Source organism: Phyllobates terribilis, unplaced genomic scaffold (genome assembly GCF_046119375.1).
Source record: "Phyllobates terribilis strain yellow unplaced genomic scaffold, ASM4611937v1 Scaffold_4__5_contigs__length_816908805, whole genome shotgun sequence".
Lineage (NCBI taxonomy): Eukaryota > Metazoa > Chordata > Amphibia > Anura > Dendrobatidae > Phyllobates > Phyllobates terribilis.
The window spans coordinates 147,629,505-147,647,165 of record NW_027362764.1 but is presented as its reverse complement, the minus strand read 5'-3'; the positions used below and the strand labels follow the sequence as shown (position 1 = coordinate 147,647,165).

General features: G+C 46.4%; 1 protein-coding gene across 4 annotated transcripts in view; it reads left to right on the top strand.

The window, feature by feature from the left end:
• Positions 1 to 17,661, top strand: part of LOC141265130 (ATP-dependent translocase ABCB1-like) — a 1,603,396-nt gene that overhangs the window by 1,188,620 nt on the left and 397,115 nt on the right. For all 4 annotated transcript variants that reach the window (XM_073677832.1, XM_073677833.1, XM_073677831.1 and 1 more), the window contains one exon: positions 1,928 to 2,028. In XM_073677832.1, coding sequence (XP_073533933.1) covers positions 1,928 to 2,028 — 101 coding nt within the window. The remainder of the gene's footprint in view (positions 1 to 1,927; positions 2,029 to 17,661) is intronic.

Sequence of the window (17,661 nt, the reverse complement as noted above, 5' to 3'; positions counted from 1 at the left end):
TATGTTGGCCCATTCCTCCATGCAGATCTCCTCTAGAGCAGTGATTGTTTGGGGCTGTCTCTGGGCAACACGGACTTTCAACTCCCTCCAAAGGTTTTCTATAGGGTTTAGATCTGGAGACTGGTTAGGCCACTCCAGGACCTTGAAATGCTTCTTACGAAGCCACTCCTTTGTTGCCTGGCGGTGTGCTTGGGACCATTGTCATGTTGAAAGACCCAGCCACATTTCATCTTCAATGCACTTCCTGATGGAAGGAAGTTTGCACTCAAAATCTCACGATACATGACCCCATTCATTATTTCATGTACACGGATCAGTCGTCCTGGTCCCTTGGCAGAGAAACTGCCCCAAAGCATGATGTTGCGACCCCCATGCTTCACATTAGGTATGGTGTTCTTTGAATGCAACTCAGCATTCTTTCTCCTCCAAACACGATGAGTTGTGTTTCTACCAAACAGGTCTACTTTGGTTTCATCTGACCATATGACATTCTCCCCATACTCTTCTGGATCATCCAAATGCTCTCTAGCAAACTTCAGACAGGCCCGTACATGTAATGGCTTAAGCAGGGGGACACGTCTGGCACTGCTGGATCTGAGTCCATGGTGGCACAGTGTGTAACTGATGGTAGCCTGTATAACGTGTTCCCAGCTCTCTGCAGGTCATTCACTAGGTCCCCCCGTGTGGTTCTGGGATTTTTGCTTACCGTTCTTGAAATAATTTTGACCCCACGGGGTAAGATCTTGTGTGGAGCCCCAGATCGAGGGAGATTATAAGTAGTCTTGTATGTCTTCCATTTTCTAATTATTGCTCCCACAGTTGATTTCTTCACACCAAGCTGCTTGCCTATTGCAGATTCTTCCCAGCCTGGTGCAGGGCTACAATTTTGTTTCTGTTGTCCTTTGACAGCTCTTTGGTCTTCACCATAGTGGAGTTTGGACTGTTTGACGTTGCGAACAGGTGACTTTTATACTGATAACAAATTCAAACAGATGCCAGTACTGCAGGTAATGAGTGGAGGACAGAGGAGCCTCTTACAGAAGAAGTTACAGGTCTGTGAGAGCCAGAAATCTTGCTTGTTTGTAATTGACCAAATACTTATTTTCCACCAAAATTTAAAAAAATAATTCTTTCCAAATCAGACAATGTGATTTTCAGGATTTGTTTTTTCATTTTGTCTCTCATAGTTGAGGTCTACCTATGATGTCAATAACAGGCCTCTCTCATCTTTTTAAGTGGGAGAACTTGCACAATTAGTGGCTGACTAAATACTTTTTTTCCCCACTGTATGTAGCACAAAAACCTGATTGAAACAATTGTTCATTTTCTGAAGATAGCTTCCCTTTAATTTCTCAGAGGAGCTTTGCACAGCCTACAAGTCTCTCTACTCCAACTAAGGGTAAGTGCAGACTATCCATTGCCGGCTGTGGCCCCCGAGGCTGCGGAGCAGCCGCCTCTTGCTTCAGCTCATTGTGCAAATGAGCGCCGGCCTCCTTTTTTTTCTCACATGCAGACTTTCCCCATAGAGATCTAGGTCTATGGGGAAAGCCTGCATGCGGACCCACAGGAGAAATTGACATGCTGCGGTCTGGAAAAACACGCCGCATGTCAGTTTCTGTGGGAGTGCCGCAGGCGCATAGTGGACATGGGATTTGTATAAATCCCATCCACTATTCTGTAACAACTGGCCATTGATTAAAATTGCGCTGCGTCTAGTCCGCAGTGAACACTGATTGTGTGCACATACCCTTTTGCTCTCCGCAAGGAGAGAATTTAACATTTAGACCACCTTTCCTGTGAAACAAGTGCTGCACTTCATATAACAGAGTCTCTGTGTTCTCTGTGAAGGGTCTATGCTAAAATGTCTTTTGTTCCTTACATGCATTTTTAAAACTTTCATTATAAACATTTTTCCCCTGATCTTTAGATTTGGACAGAAGTTGTTAAAAATATCAGGACAGTGGTGTCACTAAGCAAAGAAGATGTATTTTATCGAAAATATAATGACATTCTATCAGGGCCCTGCAGGTAAGCCAAACTCTGTGTGTTGAAAGTGCTGTGCTGCCATCCAATACATTCACTATGGTCTTGTATAGGCTTTTCAGCTTTTCCTGTGTATTCAGAGTTGACATCAACTGTACTTATACACATTTAGAAATGAAAAGTTCTAGCAGTCAACTAATTCTAGCAGAACACCCCCAAAACAATTGGGTATACTTAAAAATGGTTCTTCATTTCTTCAAGGTTCCATATTTACGGACAATTGTGAAGCAGAAATAGAAGGGAGGGCATATTTTTTCCTTAGAAAATGATAGAATCTTAGAATATCTCCATGTTTGATAATCCAGCTCTAATTTTAGCTTCTATTTCCATTTTAAATATGATGCATTTTTGACAAATGTAATTTTATTAAAATAGCTACTAAATTTAAATGTGTCAAATTTAACATCATGGGGGTATTCAAAAAGATCAGGGAAACATTTTCATTAGGAACCTGTGTTTATCGGACAGGACCATGTGACCCGCCTCCTCTCTGCTAGCATCCGCGGCTCTTCATTTAAATACGTGGCAGGCTAACTAATCAAAAGAGCAGCCCCGAATGTTGTCAGATAAAAGGCAGTTTTCATGGCTCTCATCCAGTGGACACAAATTACTGATGAGGCTGTTGGACCAGATCCTACAAGTCTATTCACACAATCTCTACAAACAAGCTGTATATAAAAAATGGCACTCCTAGAGCAGTGGTGAGCAAGATGGGTCCTGATACCTACACTCATCACTAGTGTTGAGCCACCCCCTTAGTGTTTGGGTTCGGTTCGGTTCGTCGAACACCGGGATGTTCGTGAAACTGTTCGTCGAACACCTTAGAATACTGTTGAACACAAATAAAACCAAAGGCAGGCAAACAAAAACACATAGAAAACACCTTCAAAGGTGTCCAAAAGCTGACAAACAGCTCAGAAGACACTCTCTTTAAAAAAGCCGCCCGGCAATTCAGCATCGGTACACGAAAATTTAGAACAGAAAGAAAAGAGCATCACACAAAGATTAGATAGATAGAAACATGTCAGTCACATATATAAGAAGTACAGTGACAGTGTTGGTTATTGTACTTGTCATTTAGTGTTAAAGGAGTTAATAAAAAAAAATAATAGTGTTTTCATGCACCCGTCTCTTTCAAAAAGCCGGCCGGCAATTCAGCATCGCTACCCGACAATTTAGAACAGAAAGAATAGAGCATCACACATAGATTAGATAGATAGAAACATGTCAGTCACATATATAATAAGTACAGTGATAGTGTTTATTACTGTACTTGTCATTTAGTGTTAAAATAAAGGATTTATTTAAAAAAAAATGGCGTGGGGTTCTCCGTAATTTTAGTCTCTAGCGAAGGTTAAGCAGATGGCTGGGGCAGATGTTTGAAGCCTGGGAAGGGGGTAATACCAACGGAGCTTCCCAGGCTCCTAATATCAGCCCCCAGCTGAATACCTAGCCTTTACTAGCTATTAAAATGGGGACCCCCCAAAAAAATTACGTGGGGTCACCCCTATTTTAATAGCTAGCAAAGGCTAGGCAGACAGCTGGGGGCTGATATTAATAGCCCAGGAAGGGATGCCATGAATATTGGCCCCCTCCCAGACTAGAAACACCAGCCGTCAGCCGCCCCAGAAATGGCGCATCCACAGGATGCGCCAATTCTGGCACTTAGCCTCGCTCTTCCCACTGCCCTGTAGCGGTGGCAGTGGGGTTATAGGTCTGGGGTTGATGTCAGCTTATAATGCCAGCTGACATCAATCCCAGGTTAGTAATGGAGAGGCGTCTATAAGACACCCCGATTACTATCCCCATTGTCATAGTTAAAAAAAACACAAACACCCAGAATAAAGTCCTTTAATTGAAATAAACACACAATTCTTTAATGTTCTAAATTAAACCATACTTACCGTCACGCCCATTCCAGCTGAAGCCAACGATCTCCTGCAATAAAAGTAAAATAATAAACCAACCTCATCCTTACCTTTCCATGGTTCCCAGGATGGCTCCAGCTCTGCTACATTCACATGACAGGCTGAATCGCAGCCGAAAGCTGCCATCCAGCTTGCCATGCCGCAGACACTGAGAAGCGCAGGCATGCTTGCGCTCTTCAGTGTCTGGCTGTGACGGCATCCAGATGAGCCGAGTTCATGTCCAATGAACTCAGCTCACCTCATGCACGTCACTGACAGAGTGGGAGAATTCTCCTGCGCTTGCGGTGAGCGCAGGAGAATTCTCTCACGCTCACCGCATGCGCAGGAGAGTTCTCCCACGCTGTCAGAGACGTGCATGAGGTGAGCTGAGTTCATTGGACATGAACTCGGCTCATCTGGATGCCGTCACAGCGAGATACTGAGGAGCGCAAGCATGCCTGCGCTTCTCAGTGTCTGTCGAGTCAGTGCTTGACTGGAGTAACGAGTATAAGGGAAGTCAATGGGAAACTTGAGCATTTTTCTGGCAGACCTTCCTAGGGGGTGGGGGAGGCATTAAAAAATGCCAAAATTAAAAGGATGAGTGACTCTGATACACCCTATATCCACATAACGGGGGCCTCACCCACATTCTGTTAAAATTCTTAGGTAGTGAGACTCATAGACTCATAAAGCCTATGCACAAAGAACAAAGATTGCTGAAAATCAGAAGGAAAACACCGTGGCAAACACGTAGGAAAAAAAATGACCTGGACAAAAATGATGGAACCATTAACTTAATATCTTGTTGCGCAACTTTTTGAAGCAATTACTGAAATCAAATGATTTCTGTAACACAGTGAAACTTTTGCACCTGTTCACAGGTACTTTGGCCCACTCCTCGTGAGCAAACTGCTTCTGCTGTCTCAGGTATAAATGGTGCCTTCTCAAAACTGTAGGTTTAAGCTCCTTGCACAGATGTGCAATAGGATTTAGATCAGGTCTCATAAATAGTGTTGAGCCACCCCCGTAGTGTTCGGGTTCGGTTCGGTTCGTCGAACACCGGGATGTTCGAGGAACTGTTCGTCGAACTGTTCGTCGAACACCTTAGAACACCGTCGAACACCGTTAAAACCAATGGCAGGCAAACAAAAACACATAGAAACACATAGAAAACACCTTCAAAGGTGTCCAAAAGCTGACAAACTGCTCAGAAGACGCTTTCTTTAAAAAAGCCGGCCGGCAATTCAGCAGCGGCATACACCGGTACCCGACAATTTAGACAAGAAGGAATAGAGCTTCACACATAGATTAGATAGATAGAAACATGTCAGTCACATATATATGAAGTACAGTGACAGTGTTGCTTACTGTACTTGTCATTTAGTGTAAAGGATTTATTAAAAAATATAATAGTGTTTTCATGCACTGTCTCTTTAAAAAAGCCGGCCGGCAAATCAGCAGCGGTACCCGACAATTTATAACAGACAGAATAGAGCTTCACACATAGATTAGATAGATAGAAACATGTCAGTCACATATATATGAAGTACAGTGACAATGTTGCTTACTGTACTTGTCATTTAGTGTAAAGGATTTATTAAAAAAAATAATAGTGTTTTCATGCACCGTCTCTTTAAAAAAGCCGGCCGGCAATTCAGCATCTGTACCCGACAATTTATAACAGACAGAATAGAGCTTCACACATAGATTAGATAGATAGAAACATGTCAGTCACATATATATGAAGTACAGTGATAGTGTTGGTTACTGTACTTGTCATTTAGTATTAAAATAAAGGATTTATTATTAAAAAAAATTGGCGTGGGGTTCCCCTTAATTTTAGTCTCTAGCGGAGGTTAAGCAGACAGCTGGGGCAGATGTTTGAAGCCTGGGAAGGGGGTAATACCCACGGAGCTTCCCAGGCTACTAATATGAGCCCCCAGCTGAATACATAGCCTTTACTAGCTATTAAAATGGGGGACCCCCCAAAAAAATGACGTGGGGTCCCCCCTAATTTAATAGCTAGCAAAGGCTAGGCAGACAGCTGGGGGCTGATATTAATAGCCCAGGAAGGGAGCCATGAATATTGGCCCCCTCCCAGGCTAGAAACACCAGCCGTCAGCCGCCCCAGAAATGGCGCATTCATAGGATGCGCCAATTCTGGCACTTAGCCTCGCTCTTCCACGCTGCCCTGTAGCGGTGGCAGGGGGTAATATGGCTGGGGTTGATGTCAGCTTATAATGCCAGCTGACATCAAGCCCAGGTTAGTAATGGAGAGGCGTCTATAAGACACCCCCATTACTAACCCCATAGTCAAAGTTAAAAGAAAACACAAACACCCAGAATAAAGTCCTTTAATTGAAATAAAGACACAATCCTTTATTGTTCTAAATTAAACCATACTTACCGTCACGCCCATTCCAGCTGAAGCCAACGATCTCCTGCAATAAAAGAAAAATAATAAAGCAACATCATCCTTACCTTTCCATGGTTCCCACGACAGCTTCAGCTCTGCTACATCAAGATGACAGGCTGGACCGCAGCAGAACGCCGCCATCCAGCCTGTCATCCCGCAGACACTGAGAAGCGCAGGCATGCTTGCGCTCTGCAGTGTCTGGCTGTGACGGCATAAAGATGAGACGAGTTCATGTCCAATGAACTCGGCGCACCTCATGCACGTCACTGACAGCGTGGGAAAATTCTCACGCTGAAGCGCTGAGTGCAGGAGAATTCTCCCACGCTGTCAGTGACGTGCATAAGGTGAGCTCATGTCCAATGAACTCAGCTCACCTCCTGCACGTCACTGACAGCGTGGGAGAATTCTCCTGCACTCAGCGCTTCAGCGTGAGAATTCTCCCACGCTGAAGCGCTGAGTGCAGGAGAATTTTCCCACGCTGTCAGTGACGTGCATGAGGTGAGCCGAGTTCATTGGACATTATCTCGGCTCATCTGGATGCCCTCCCAGAGAGACACTGTGGAGCGCAAGCAAGCCTGCGCTTCTCAGTGTCTGCGGGATGACAGGCTGGATGGCAGCGTTCTGCTGCGGTCCAGCCTGTCATCTCGATGTAGCAGAGCTGAAGCTGTCATGGGAACCATGGAAAGGTAAGGATGATGTTGCTTTATTATTTTTCTTTTATTTCAGGAGATCGTTGGCTTCAGCTGGAATGGGCATGACGGTAAGTATGGTTTAATTTAGAACAATAAAGAATTGTGTGTTTATTTCAATTAAAGGACTTTTTTCTGGGTGTTGTGTTTTTTTTAAATACTTTACTAGAAATTCATGGTGGTCATGTCTAATATTGGCGTGACCCCATGAATTTTGGGCTTAGGGCCAGCTGATAATGCCAAGCTGGCCCTAACCCCTTTATTACCCAGTGAGCCACCGCATCAGGGCCCTGGATGAGTTGGGTACAGCGCCAGAAGATGGCGCTTCTATGAACGCGCCATTTTCCGGGGTGGCTGCGGACTGCAATTTGCAGCGGGGGTGGCCCAGAAAGCTTGGGCCTCCCTGCGCTGCGGATTCCAGCCCCCAGCTGCCTAGTTGTAACTGGCTGGACACAAAAACAGGGCGAAGCCCCACGTCAATTTTCTTTAAATTATTTCATGAAATAATTAAGAAAAAAAGGGCTTCCCTATATTGATGTGTCCGGCCAGGTACAAATAGGCAGCTGGTGGTTGGGGGCAGCCCGTTCCTGCCTGCTGCACCTGACTGGACACAAATATAGTGCGAAGCCCCACTTCAATTTTTTTTAATTATTTCATGAAATTCATGAAATAATTAAGAAAAAAAGGCCTTCCCTATATTGTTGTGTCCGGCCAGGTACAAATAGGCAGCTGGTGGTTGGGGGCAGCCCGTTCCTGCCTGCTGCACCTGACTGGTCACAAATATAGTGCGAAGCCCCACGTCAATTTTTTTTTAATTATTTCATGAATTTCCTGAAATAATTTTAAAAAATTGAAGTGGGGCTTCGCACTATATTTGTGTCCAGCCAGGTACAGCAGGCAGGAATGGGCTGCCCCCAACCACCAGCTGCCTATTTGTACCTGGTCGGACACAACAATATAGGGAAGGCCTTTTTTTCTTAATTATTTCATGAATTTCATGAAATAATTTAAAAAAAAATACGTGGGGCTTCGCACTATATTTGTGTCCAGCCAGGTACAACTAGGCAGCTGGGGGCTGGAATCTGCAGCGCAGGGAGGCCCAAGCTTTCTGGGCCCCCCCCGCTGCAAATTGCAGTCCGCAGCCACCCCGGAAAATGGCGCGTTCATAGAAGCGCCATCTTCTGGCGCTGTACCCAACTCATCCAGGGCCCTGGTGCGGTGGCTCACTGGGTAATAAAGGGGTTAGGGCCAGCTTGGTATTATCAGCTGGCCCCAAGCCCAAAATTCATGGGGTCACGCCAGTATTAGACATGACCGCCATGAATTTCTAGTAAAGTATTTAAAAAAATACAACACCCAGAATAAAGTCCTTTAATTGAAATAAACACACAATTCTTTATTGTTCTAAATTAAACTATACTTACCATCACGCCCATTCCAGCTGAAGCCAACGATCTCCTGCAATAAAAGAACAATAATAAACCAACCTCATCCTTACCTTTCCATGGTTCCCACGACAGCTTCAGCTCTGCTACATCGAGATGACAGGCTGGACCGCAGCAGAACGCTGCCATCCAGCCTGTCATGCCGCAGACACTGAGAAGAGCAGGCATGCTTGCGCTCCTCAGTGTCTCGCTGTGACGGCATCCAGATGAGCTGAGGTCATGTCCAATGAACTCGGCTCACCTCATGCACGTCACTGACAGCGTGGGAAAATTCTCACGCTGAAGTGCTGAGTGCAGGAGAATTCTCCCACGCTGTCAGTGACGTGCATGAGGTGAGCTCATGTCCAATGAACTCAGCTCACCTCATGCACCTCACTGACAGCGTGGGAAAATTCTCCTGCACTCAGCGCTTCAGCGTGAGAATTCTCCCACGCTGTAAGTGACGTGCATGAGGTGAGCCGAGTTCATTGGACATGACCTCGGCTCATCTTTATGCCGTCACAGAGAGACAATGTGGAGCGCAAGCAAGCCTGCTCTTCTCAGTGTCTGCGGGATGACAGGCTGGATGGCGGCGTTCTGCTGCGGTCCAGCCAGTCATCTCGATGTAGCAGAGCTGAAGCTGTCGTGGGAACCATGGAAAGGTAAGGATGAGGTTGCTTTATTATTTTATTTTTATTACAGGAGATCGTTGGCTTCAGCTGGAATGGGCGTGACGGTAAGTATGGTTTAATTTAGAACAATAAAGAATTGTGTCTTTATTTCAATTAAAGGACTTTATTCTGGGTGTTTGTGTTTTTTTTAACTTTGACTATGGGGTTAGTAATGGGGGTGTCTTATAGACGCCTCTCCATTACTAACCTGGGCTTGATGTCAGCTGGCATTATAAGCTGACATCAACCCCAGCCATATTACCCCCTGCCACCGCACCAGGGCAGCGTGGAAGAGCGAGGCTAAGTGCCAGAATTGGCGCATCCTATGAATGCGCCATTTCTGGGGCGGCTGACGGCTGGTGTTTCTAGCCTGGGAGGGGGCCAATATTCATGGCTCCCTTCCTGGGCTATTAATATCAGCCCCCAGCTGTCTGCCTAGCCTTTGCTAGCTATTAAATTAGGGGGGACCCCACGTCATTTTTTTGGGGGGGTCCTCCATTTTAATAGCTAGTAAAGGCTATGTATTCAGCTGGGGGCTGATATTAGTAGCCTGGGAAGCTCCGTGGGTATTACCCCCTTCCCAGGCTTCAAACATCTGCCCCAGCTGTCTGCTTAACCTCCGCTAGAGCCTAAAATTAAGGGGAACCCCACGCCAATTTTTTTAATAATAAATCCTTTATTTTAATACTAAATGACAAGTACAGTAACCAACACTATCACTGTACTTCATATATATGTGACTGACATGTTTCTATCTATCTAATCTATGTGTGAAGCTCTATTCTGTCTGTTATAAATTGTCGGGTACAGATGCTGAAATGCCGGCCGGCTTTCTTAAAGAGACGGTGCATGAAAACACTATTATTTTTTTTAATAAATCCTTTACACTAAATGACAAGTACAGTAAGCAGCACTGTCACTGTACTTCATATATATGTGACTGACATGTTTCTATCTATCTAATCTATGTGTGATTCTCTATTCCTTCTATTCTAAATTGTTGGGTACAGATGCTGAATTGCCGGCCGGCTTTTTTAAAGAGACGGTGCATGAAAACACTATTATTTTTTTTTATAAATCCTTTACGCTAAATGACAAGTACAGTAAGCAGCACTTTCACTGTACTTCGTATATATGTGGCTGACATGTTTATATCTATCTAATCTATGTGTGAAGCTCTATTCTTTCGGTTCTAAATTGTCGGGTACCGGTGTATGCCGCTGCTGAATTGCCGGCTTTTCATGTTTCACTGTTGGCACTGTTCCCATCGATTTGGGCAATCACTGTAATGCCACAACCACCATGGCTGTGGCATTACAGTGAGTGGCAGACAATCCCTGCATGATTGGTGCTCTAAATAGCGCCAGACATGCAGGACACGCTTTTGGTGCACGAACAGTTATCGAACATAACCTCGAACAGCCGAATTTTTTGCAAATCGTTCGGGTTCGTCGAACAACTCGAACACCGCCCAAAACAGCTCGAATTTTAGATTGGCGAACAGTTCTAGTCGAACACCGCTCATCTCTACTCATAAAGCCACTAGGGAACAGTCCAAAGCTTTCTTCTTAGTAATTCTTGGATGTTTTTCGCTACATATTTTGCATCATTATTCTGTTTGAGGACCTATGATCTGTGACTCAGACCATGCTTTCTGACACTGGGCAGCATGTTTCACTTCAGAATGCCATGACAGTCTTGAGAATTCATTGCACCCTGCACAGATTCAAGACACTCTGTGTAAGATGTAGCAAAGCAGCCCCAAAACATAACCAAGCCTCCACTATGTTTCACAGTAGGTACAATGTTTTTTCCTTTATATGCTTCATTTTTGCATCTGTGAACATAGAGCTGTGATGACTTGCGAAAAGCTCCAGTTTTCTCTCATCTGTCTAAAGGACATTCTCTTAGAAGCCTTGCAGCTTGTCAATATGCGTTTTGTCAAATTTAAGTCACGCTTTTGCATGATTTGCTTTCAACAGTTGTTTTCATCTCGGTCGCCTTCCATGAAATTCACTTTGGCCAAGACAGTAAAGAATAGGGTGATCAGATACTGATGTACCTTGACCTTATAGTTCACCTATAACCTCTTTGGATGTTGTTCTGGGCTCTTTGGTTACCATTTTTATTATCTATCTCTTCAATTTCTCATCAATTTTTCCTTTTAAGGCCACATCCAGGGAGGTTGGCTACAGTCCGATGTACCTTAAACTTCAGAATAAAATATGCAGCTGTAATAACTAGTGTTGAGCAAGCCCTAAAATGCTCGGGTGCTCGAAGCTCGGGCCGAGCTCACTATGATACTCGGGTGCTCAACCCGAGCATCGAGCCCAATATTAGTCTATGGGAGACCCGAGCATTTTTGCGGCGGCAACCCCGGCAGTCTGTAGAAAGCCTAAAAAGTGCCCAAAATGATAGTGACAGTGCTCAAATGACATGGGGACAGCATGGGGATCGCCCCAGGAAGCATTTCTGACCCCAGAAGTCACTGCTGTCAACAACATGGTCAGAGGTATTAAGCCACTTTTACGGGCTCACAATAAAACGTTCAAAAGCGAAACTGAAACTGTTTTCCTGTGAAATATGTTAAGGAACATCCTTTCCAGGGTAAAGACTTGTGTATAAGGTAAAATAAATAACCAAAAACAAAAATACTCCTCCACACCTTGGTCTATGTTTACAAGTAGCATTTTTTATGCGTTTTTGCACTTTTGTATTGCTTTCAACCATGACAAATGCATTCACTGGGAAATGTCATTTTAACATTTTACAACCTTATCTGGCCATGTGCTGTGTGACACATGCATACAGTCCTGAAAACACATGGGAACAGCATGGGGAAGACCCCTGGAAGCATCTCTGACACCCAGGTCACTGCCTAAAAGTGTGCCCATAAGAAGTGATCCTTGCCGCATCAGAAGATGCAGACTTGCAACTATCCCCGTTCAAGCCCTTGTCCCAGGGCAGTGTTCAATTGTATTTCCCCCATTCCTTGCAATGCAAGTGCAAATATGCAGCCAACCACCCACCCACCCACAGGCTGCAATACTATACTGCTAGCTTGCACTTGAAATTGTGCCTTTTAGTTTGGAGGAGGCCGAAGCTTGCCACTACCTCATGGCTGCGTCGGCGGCGAGGTCTCCATACTCAGTCCCCAGCCACTACTATTTGTCCCGGGTACCTTCCCCACACTTTTCTTAGCCTGGCCTGCTTTAGGGCAGCATTGGACAAGCCCACCAGACAACTAGAGACTCCTCCGGTGGGCCCTGGCTTCTCGATCAGGGGAGTTGAGAGTGCCAAGGTGAGGAGCATGATGATGATGATAAAAGTTAGCATCTGCATTGTTTTCTTGGAATGTAAGCGTAAGTGTGCAGCCTGCCACCCACCCACCCCCAGGCTGCAATACCATACTGCTAGCTTGCACTTGAAATGGGTCCTTTTAGTTTGGAGGAGGCCGAAGCTGGCCACTACCTCATGACTGCTTTGGCAGTGAGGTCTCCATACTCAGTCCCCAGCCGCCACTATTTGTCCCGGTAACCTTCCCCACACTTTTCTTAGCCTGGCCTGCTTTAGGGCAGCATTGGTCGAGCCCACCAGACAACCAGACTCCTCCGGTGGGCCCTGGCTTCTCCATCAGGGGAGTTGAGAGTGCCAAGGTGAGGAGCATGATGATGATGATAGAAGTTAGCATTATGCTTTTTTTCTTGGATTGCAAGCGTAAGTGTGCAGCCTGCCTCCCACCAACCCCCAGGCTGAAATACCATACTGCTAGCTTGCTTGCACTTGAAATGAGGCCTTTTAGGCTTGTGGAGGCAGACGCCGGCCACCATGTCATAGCTGCGTCGGCGGCCTGGTATCCATACTCAGTCCCCAGTCGCCCGGCGGCCGGGTGTCCACACTAGGTCCCCAGCAGCCAGGGGGCGACCGGGTGTCCCTACTCGGTCCCCAGCCGCCCCTATTTGTCCTGGTGCGCCTTATACATAAGCGCGCATACCAAAACATTACCTGTGCCCTCCGTAGTGCATTTAGTGGGAAGGACAGCCTAACCACAAACAAGTGGACAAGTGAATGTGGCCAGGGATGGTCCATCTCACTGACGCTTTCAAGCTGAGTTAATATTGTGGAAGCTGGGACACATTTGGACACTGGGATGCAACACGTCCTCCAGACATAGAGGATTGCGTGTCCTGGGTCAATCAGGCTACAAAACAAAGTTCAGAAGGTAGACAGCAGCAGTGGTCGGCCTCCTACACAACGAGTAAATTATTCATGATCATGAGGCCATCCATCTCCTTAGCTTTCTGTTCCTTGGAATGCAAGCGCATGTATGTAGTAGCGGCTAGGCCTGAGGTGGACAGCGTTTTGGCACATATCCTACCTCCTCCGAGGATTGCTGGATGTTTTCCTGCTACTATCCCAGTTCTAAGACTCCCGTTAAAACAAAGCTTCAGGTGATGAATGATGGATGAGGTGGTGGCAAAGGAGAAAGAGCAGGAGGAACAAGGACCATTCACATCAATATCAGGCCAGTCAACCACACATGTCTTATAGGATATGTTTCTGTACCAAAAGGAGTGGTTCGGCTACACAGTTTTAGGGCATACAGTGAGCGCAATGCCTACCAAAAATTTCGAGGCACTCCATTGCCCCTTGTAAGTGACATGGAGGTCAGAGGGCCTTAACTAAACCGTTTTTTCCATTTATAGCAACTGGGTCTCCTGTACACTGTTGGCCTAAGCAGTGAATGGAAGGCTTTCCAAAAATTATGAGGAACTGCAATGCCCCTTGAAACAGACGTAGATTACAGCATACTAAAAACCTTCTACCCATTATTAGGGAGTGGGTCTCCCTTAGTGTTCGCCTATGCATTGAAAAGCAAAAGCTGACAAAAATTAGGAGGAAATGCAATGCCCGTTGGAAGAGTCGTGGAGGTTAGAGGTAATTAAAAACAACATTTCAATGCCCCTTGGAAGAACTGTGTAGTTCAGAGTGGTTTAACAAGATGGTTTTAATGCCCCTTGGAAGAGACGTGGAGGTCACAGTAGCTTAACAAGATGGTTTTAATGCCCCTTGGAAGAGACGTGGATTTCGGAGTGGTTTAGCAAGATGGTTTTAATGCCCCTTGGAAGAGATGTGGACATCCCAGTGGAATAAAAAGACAATATCAATGACCCTTGGAAGAGTGGTGGAGGTCCCAGTGGAATAAAAAGACAATATCAATGCCCCTTGGAAGAGTGGTGGAGGTTACAGTGGAATAAAAAGACAATATCAATGCCCCTTGGAAGAGTGGTGGAGGTCGCAGTGGAATAAAAAGACAATATCAATGCCCCTTGGAAGAGTGGTGGAGGTCCCAGTGGAATAAAAAGACAATATCAATGACCCTTGACGTGGACGTGGAGGTCACAGTAGCTTAGCAAGACGATTTTAATGCCCCTTACAAGAGCCATGCAGTACAGCATATTAAAAACATTATTCCCAATATTGGGGAGTGGGTCTCCCATAGTCTTTGCCTATGCCTTCCAAGCAAAAGCTGCCAAAAATTAGGACGGAGGAACTTGCAATACCCCTTACAAGAGCCATGCAGTACAGAATATTAAAAACATTATTCCCATTATTGGGGATTGGGTCTCCCATAATCTTTGCCTATGCCTTCCAAGCAAAAGCTGCCAAAAATTAGGACGGAGGAACTTTCAATGCCCCTTACAAGAGCCATGCAGTGCAGCATATTAAAAAAATTATTCCCATTATTGGGGAGTGGGTCTCCCATAGTCTTTGCCTATGCCTTCCAAGCAAAAGCTGCCAAAAATTAGGACGGAGGTACTTGCAATGCTGGCAACACGGACCACGGTCACCCTGGTGGTATAGTGGTGGTGGAGGCTGAGGATAAGGAGAAGAGCAAAAAACAGCCGAAATGAGGAAGCGTATACCCATGTGCAGGTGTGAAGCGGTGCATGGGAATACACCTCTCAAAATAGCACAGTGGATTTGACTTTATGTTACTCTGCTGTCATTTTGTGGTGATGAGAAGTCTGGACCAATCCAGCCCTTGTTCATTTTGATAAGGATCAGCTTGTCAGCATTGTCAGTTGACAGGCGAGTGTGCTTATCAGTTATATTTCCCCCAGCAGCACTTAAAACACGCTCCGATAACACGCTAGCAGCAGGGCAGGCCAGGACCTCCAAGGCGTACAGAGCGAGTTCATTCCAAGTGTCCAGCTTGGATACCCAATAATTAAAAGGCACAAAGGAATCAAGGAGGATGCTGGTATGGTCGGCAAGGTACTCCCTCACCATCTTTTGAAACTTTCCACTCCTTGTGAGAGTACCCCACGCCTCAGTGCCTATAAGCTGAGCGGGTCTCAGAAAACTGTCCCAAAACATTGACAGTGTTCCCCTACCTCTGCTGGATTGGAGTTGCATCTCTCTCGCCTGTATGCCTTGGTTGGGCAACGAACTGTGACCTCTGCTGCTAGCGTGTTCAGATGGGAATTTTTTTAACAGTTCTGCAGCAAGGGCCTTCTGGTACTGCCCCAGTTTTGTAGACCTCTCCACCTCAGGAATAAGAGTGTGAAAGTTCTCTTTGTAGCAGGGGTTTAAAAGTGTCACCAAACAGTAATGACTATCACCCAACATTTTGACAACGCGAGGGTCACAGTTAAGGCAGCATAACATACAGTCAGTCATGCGTGCCAGACTGTTAACGGGCAAGACTTCCTTGTCCTCACCAAGATGACGACTGACCATGCTCTCCTCCTCCTCCTCCTCCTCCCCCCTGTCCTCAGGCCACCCACGCTGAACCGACGGTATGACAGTTGTACAGGTACTACCGTCTACAGCGCATGATGCCAGCTTCTGTTCTTCCTCCTCTTCCACTCCCTCATTGTCCCCTAATGCACGTTGGGATGAGATGAGGCTGGGCTGTGTGTAATCCACCGCTACGGCTCCTTGATCCATCTCATCATACTCTGGCTGCAATGCCTCCTCTTTAATTCTCTGCAGAGAGCGTTGCAAAAGACAGACAAGTGGGATGCTGATGCTAATGATGGTGTCATCGCCACTCACCATCTTGGTGGACCCCTCAAAGTTTGTCAGGATGGTACATATGTCAGACATCCAGGTCCACTCCTGAGGTCTTATGTGTGGAGTCTGACCTGAATATCGACGGCCTTGCAGCCTTGTTGCAGCTTGTACTCCACAACTGCTCTCTTCTGCTCACAAATCCTTTGCATCATGTGGAGGGTAGAGTTCCAATGTGTGGGGACATCACACACCGGTGTGCCGGAAGCTGCAAACGCTGCTGCAACACAGCCAGGGCGGCGAAAGCTTTTACCGACTTCCAAAAATAAGCTTACAGGCGGCTTTCTTTGACGAGCAGATCTGGGAACTCGGGGTACGATTTAAGAAACCGCTGAACCACGTGGTTAAGCACATGAGCCAGGCATGGTACGTGTGTGATCTCGCCTCGCCTCAGAGCCGCCACCAGGTTACGCCCATTGTCACACACGACCATGCCTGGATATAGGTTCAGCGGTCTCAGCCACAGATCTGCCTGCTCTTTCACAGCTGTCCACAACTCACAAGCAGTGTGAGGTTTATCACCTAAGCTTATGAGTTTCAGCACAGCCTGTTGCTGCTTGGCTGAGGCAGTACTGCAGTGCTTCCAGCTTGTAACTGATGTGGTGATATCTGAGATGGAGGCTGAACATGAGGAGGAGTAGGAGGATGATGCGCAGGAGCTCTACACTGTGGGGGCAACTCTGACTGACATAGGGCCCGCAATCCTCGGTGTGGGGAGGATGTGTTCCGTCCCAAGGTCCGACTGGGTCCCGGCTTCCACTATATTTACCCAGTGTGCCGTCAGGGAGATGTACCGTCCCTGGCCACAAGCACTTGTTCGTTGTCAGGTGGACTCTCCCAGTAACTGCATTGTTGAGGGCACGGCAGATGTTTTGGGACATGTGTTGTGTAGTGCGGGGATGGCACACCGGGCAAAATAGTGTCGGCTGGGGACCGAGTACTGAGGGACGGCCACCGCCATAAGGTTGCGGAAGGATTCCGTCTCCATCAGCCTAAAAGGCAGCATTTCCAATGCAAGCAGTTGTGAAATGTGCGAATTTAGGACTGTGGCCTGTGTGGAGTTGGCTGCAAATTTGCACTTTCATTCAAAGGTCTGTGATATGGACAGTTGAACGCTGCGGTGGGACGTGGACGTGGACGTTGATGCTGTTTCTTGAGAAACTGCCATAACAAGTGAAGACTGAGAGGAGGGGGCATTATTGCATGCAGTATGGACAGGGGATTGCCTTGCACGCACAACAGGGGGTTCTCTTACATGCACAACAGCGGAAGAAGCAGTGGTGACACCCGCTGACACTGGTCGTGGACCCTGGGGTTCGCCCCACAAAGTCGGGTGCTTTGCAGCCATGTGCCTGATCATGCTGGTGGTGGTCAGGCTGGTAGTTTTGTCACCCCTGCTGATGCTGGCCTGGCAGGGGGTATAAATGGCCATTT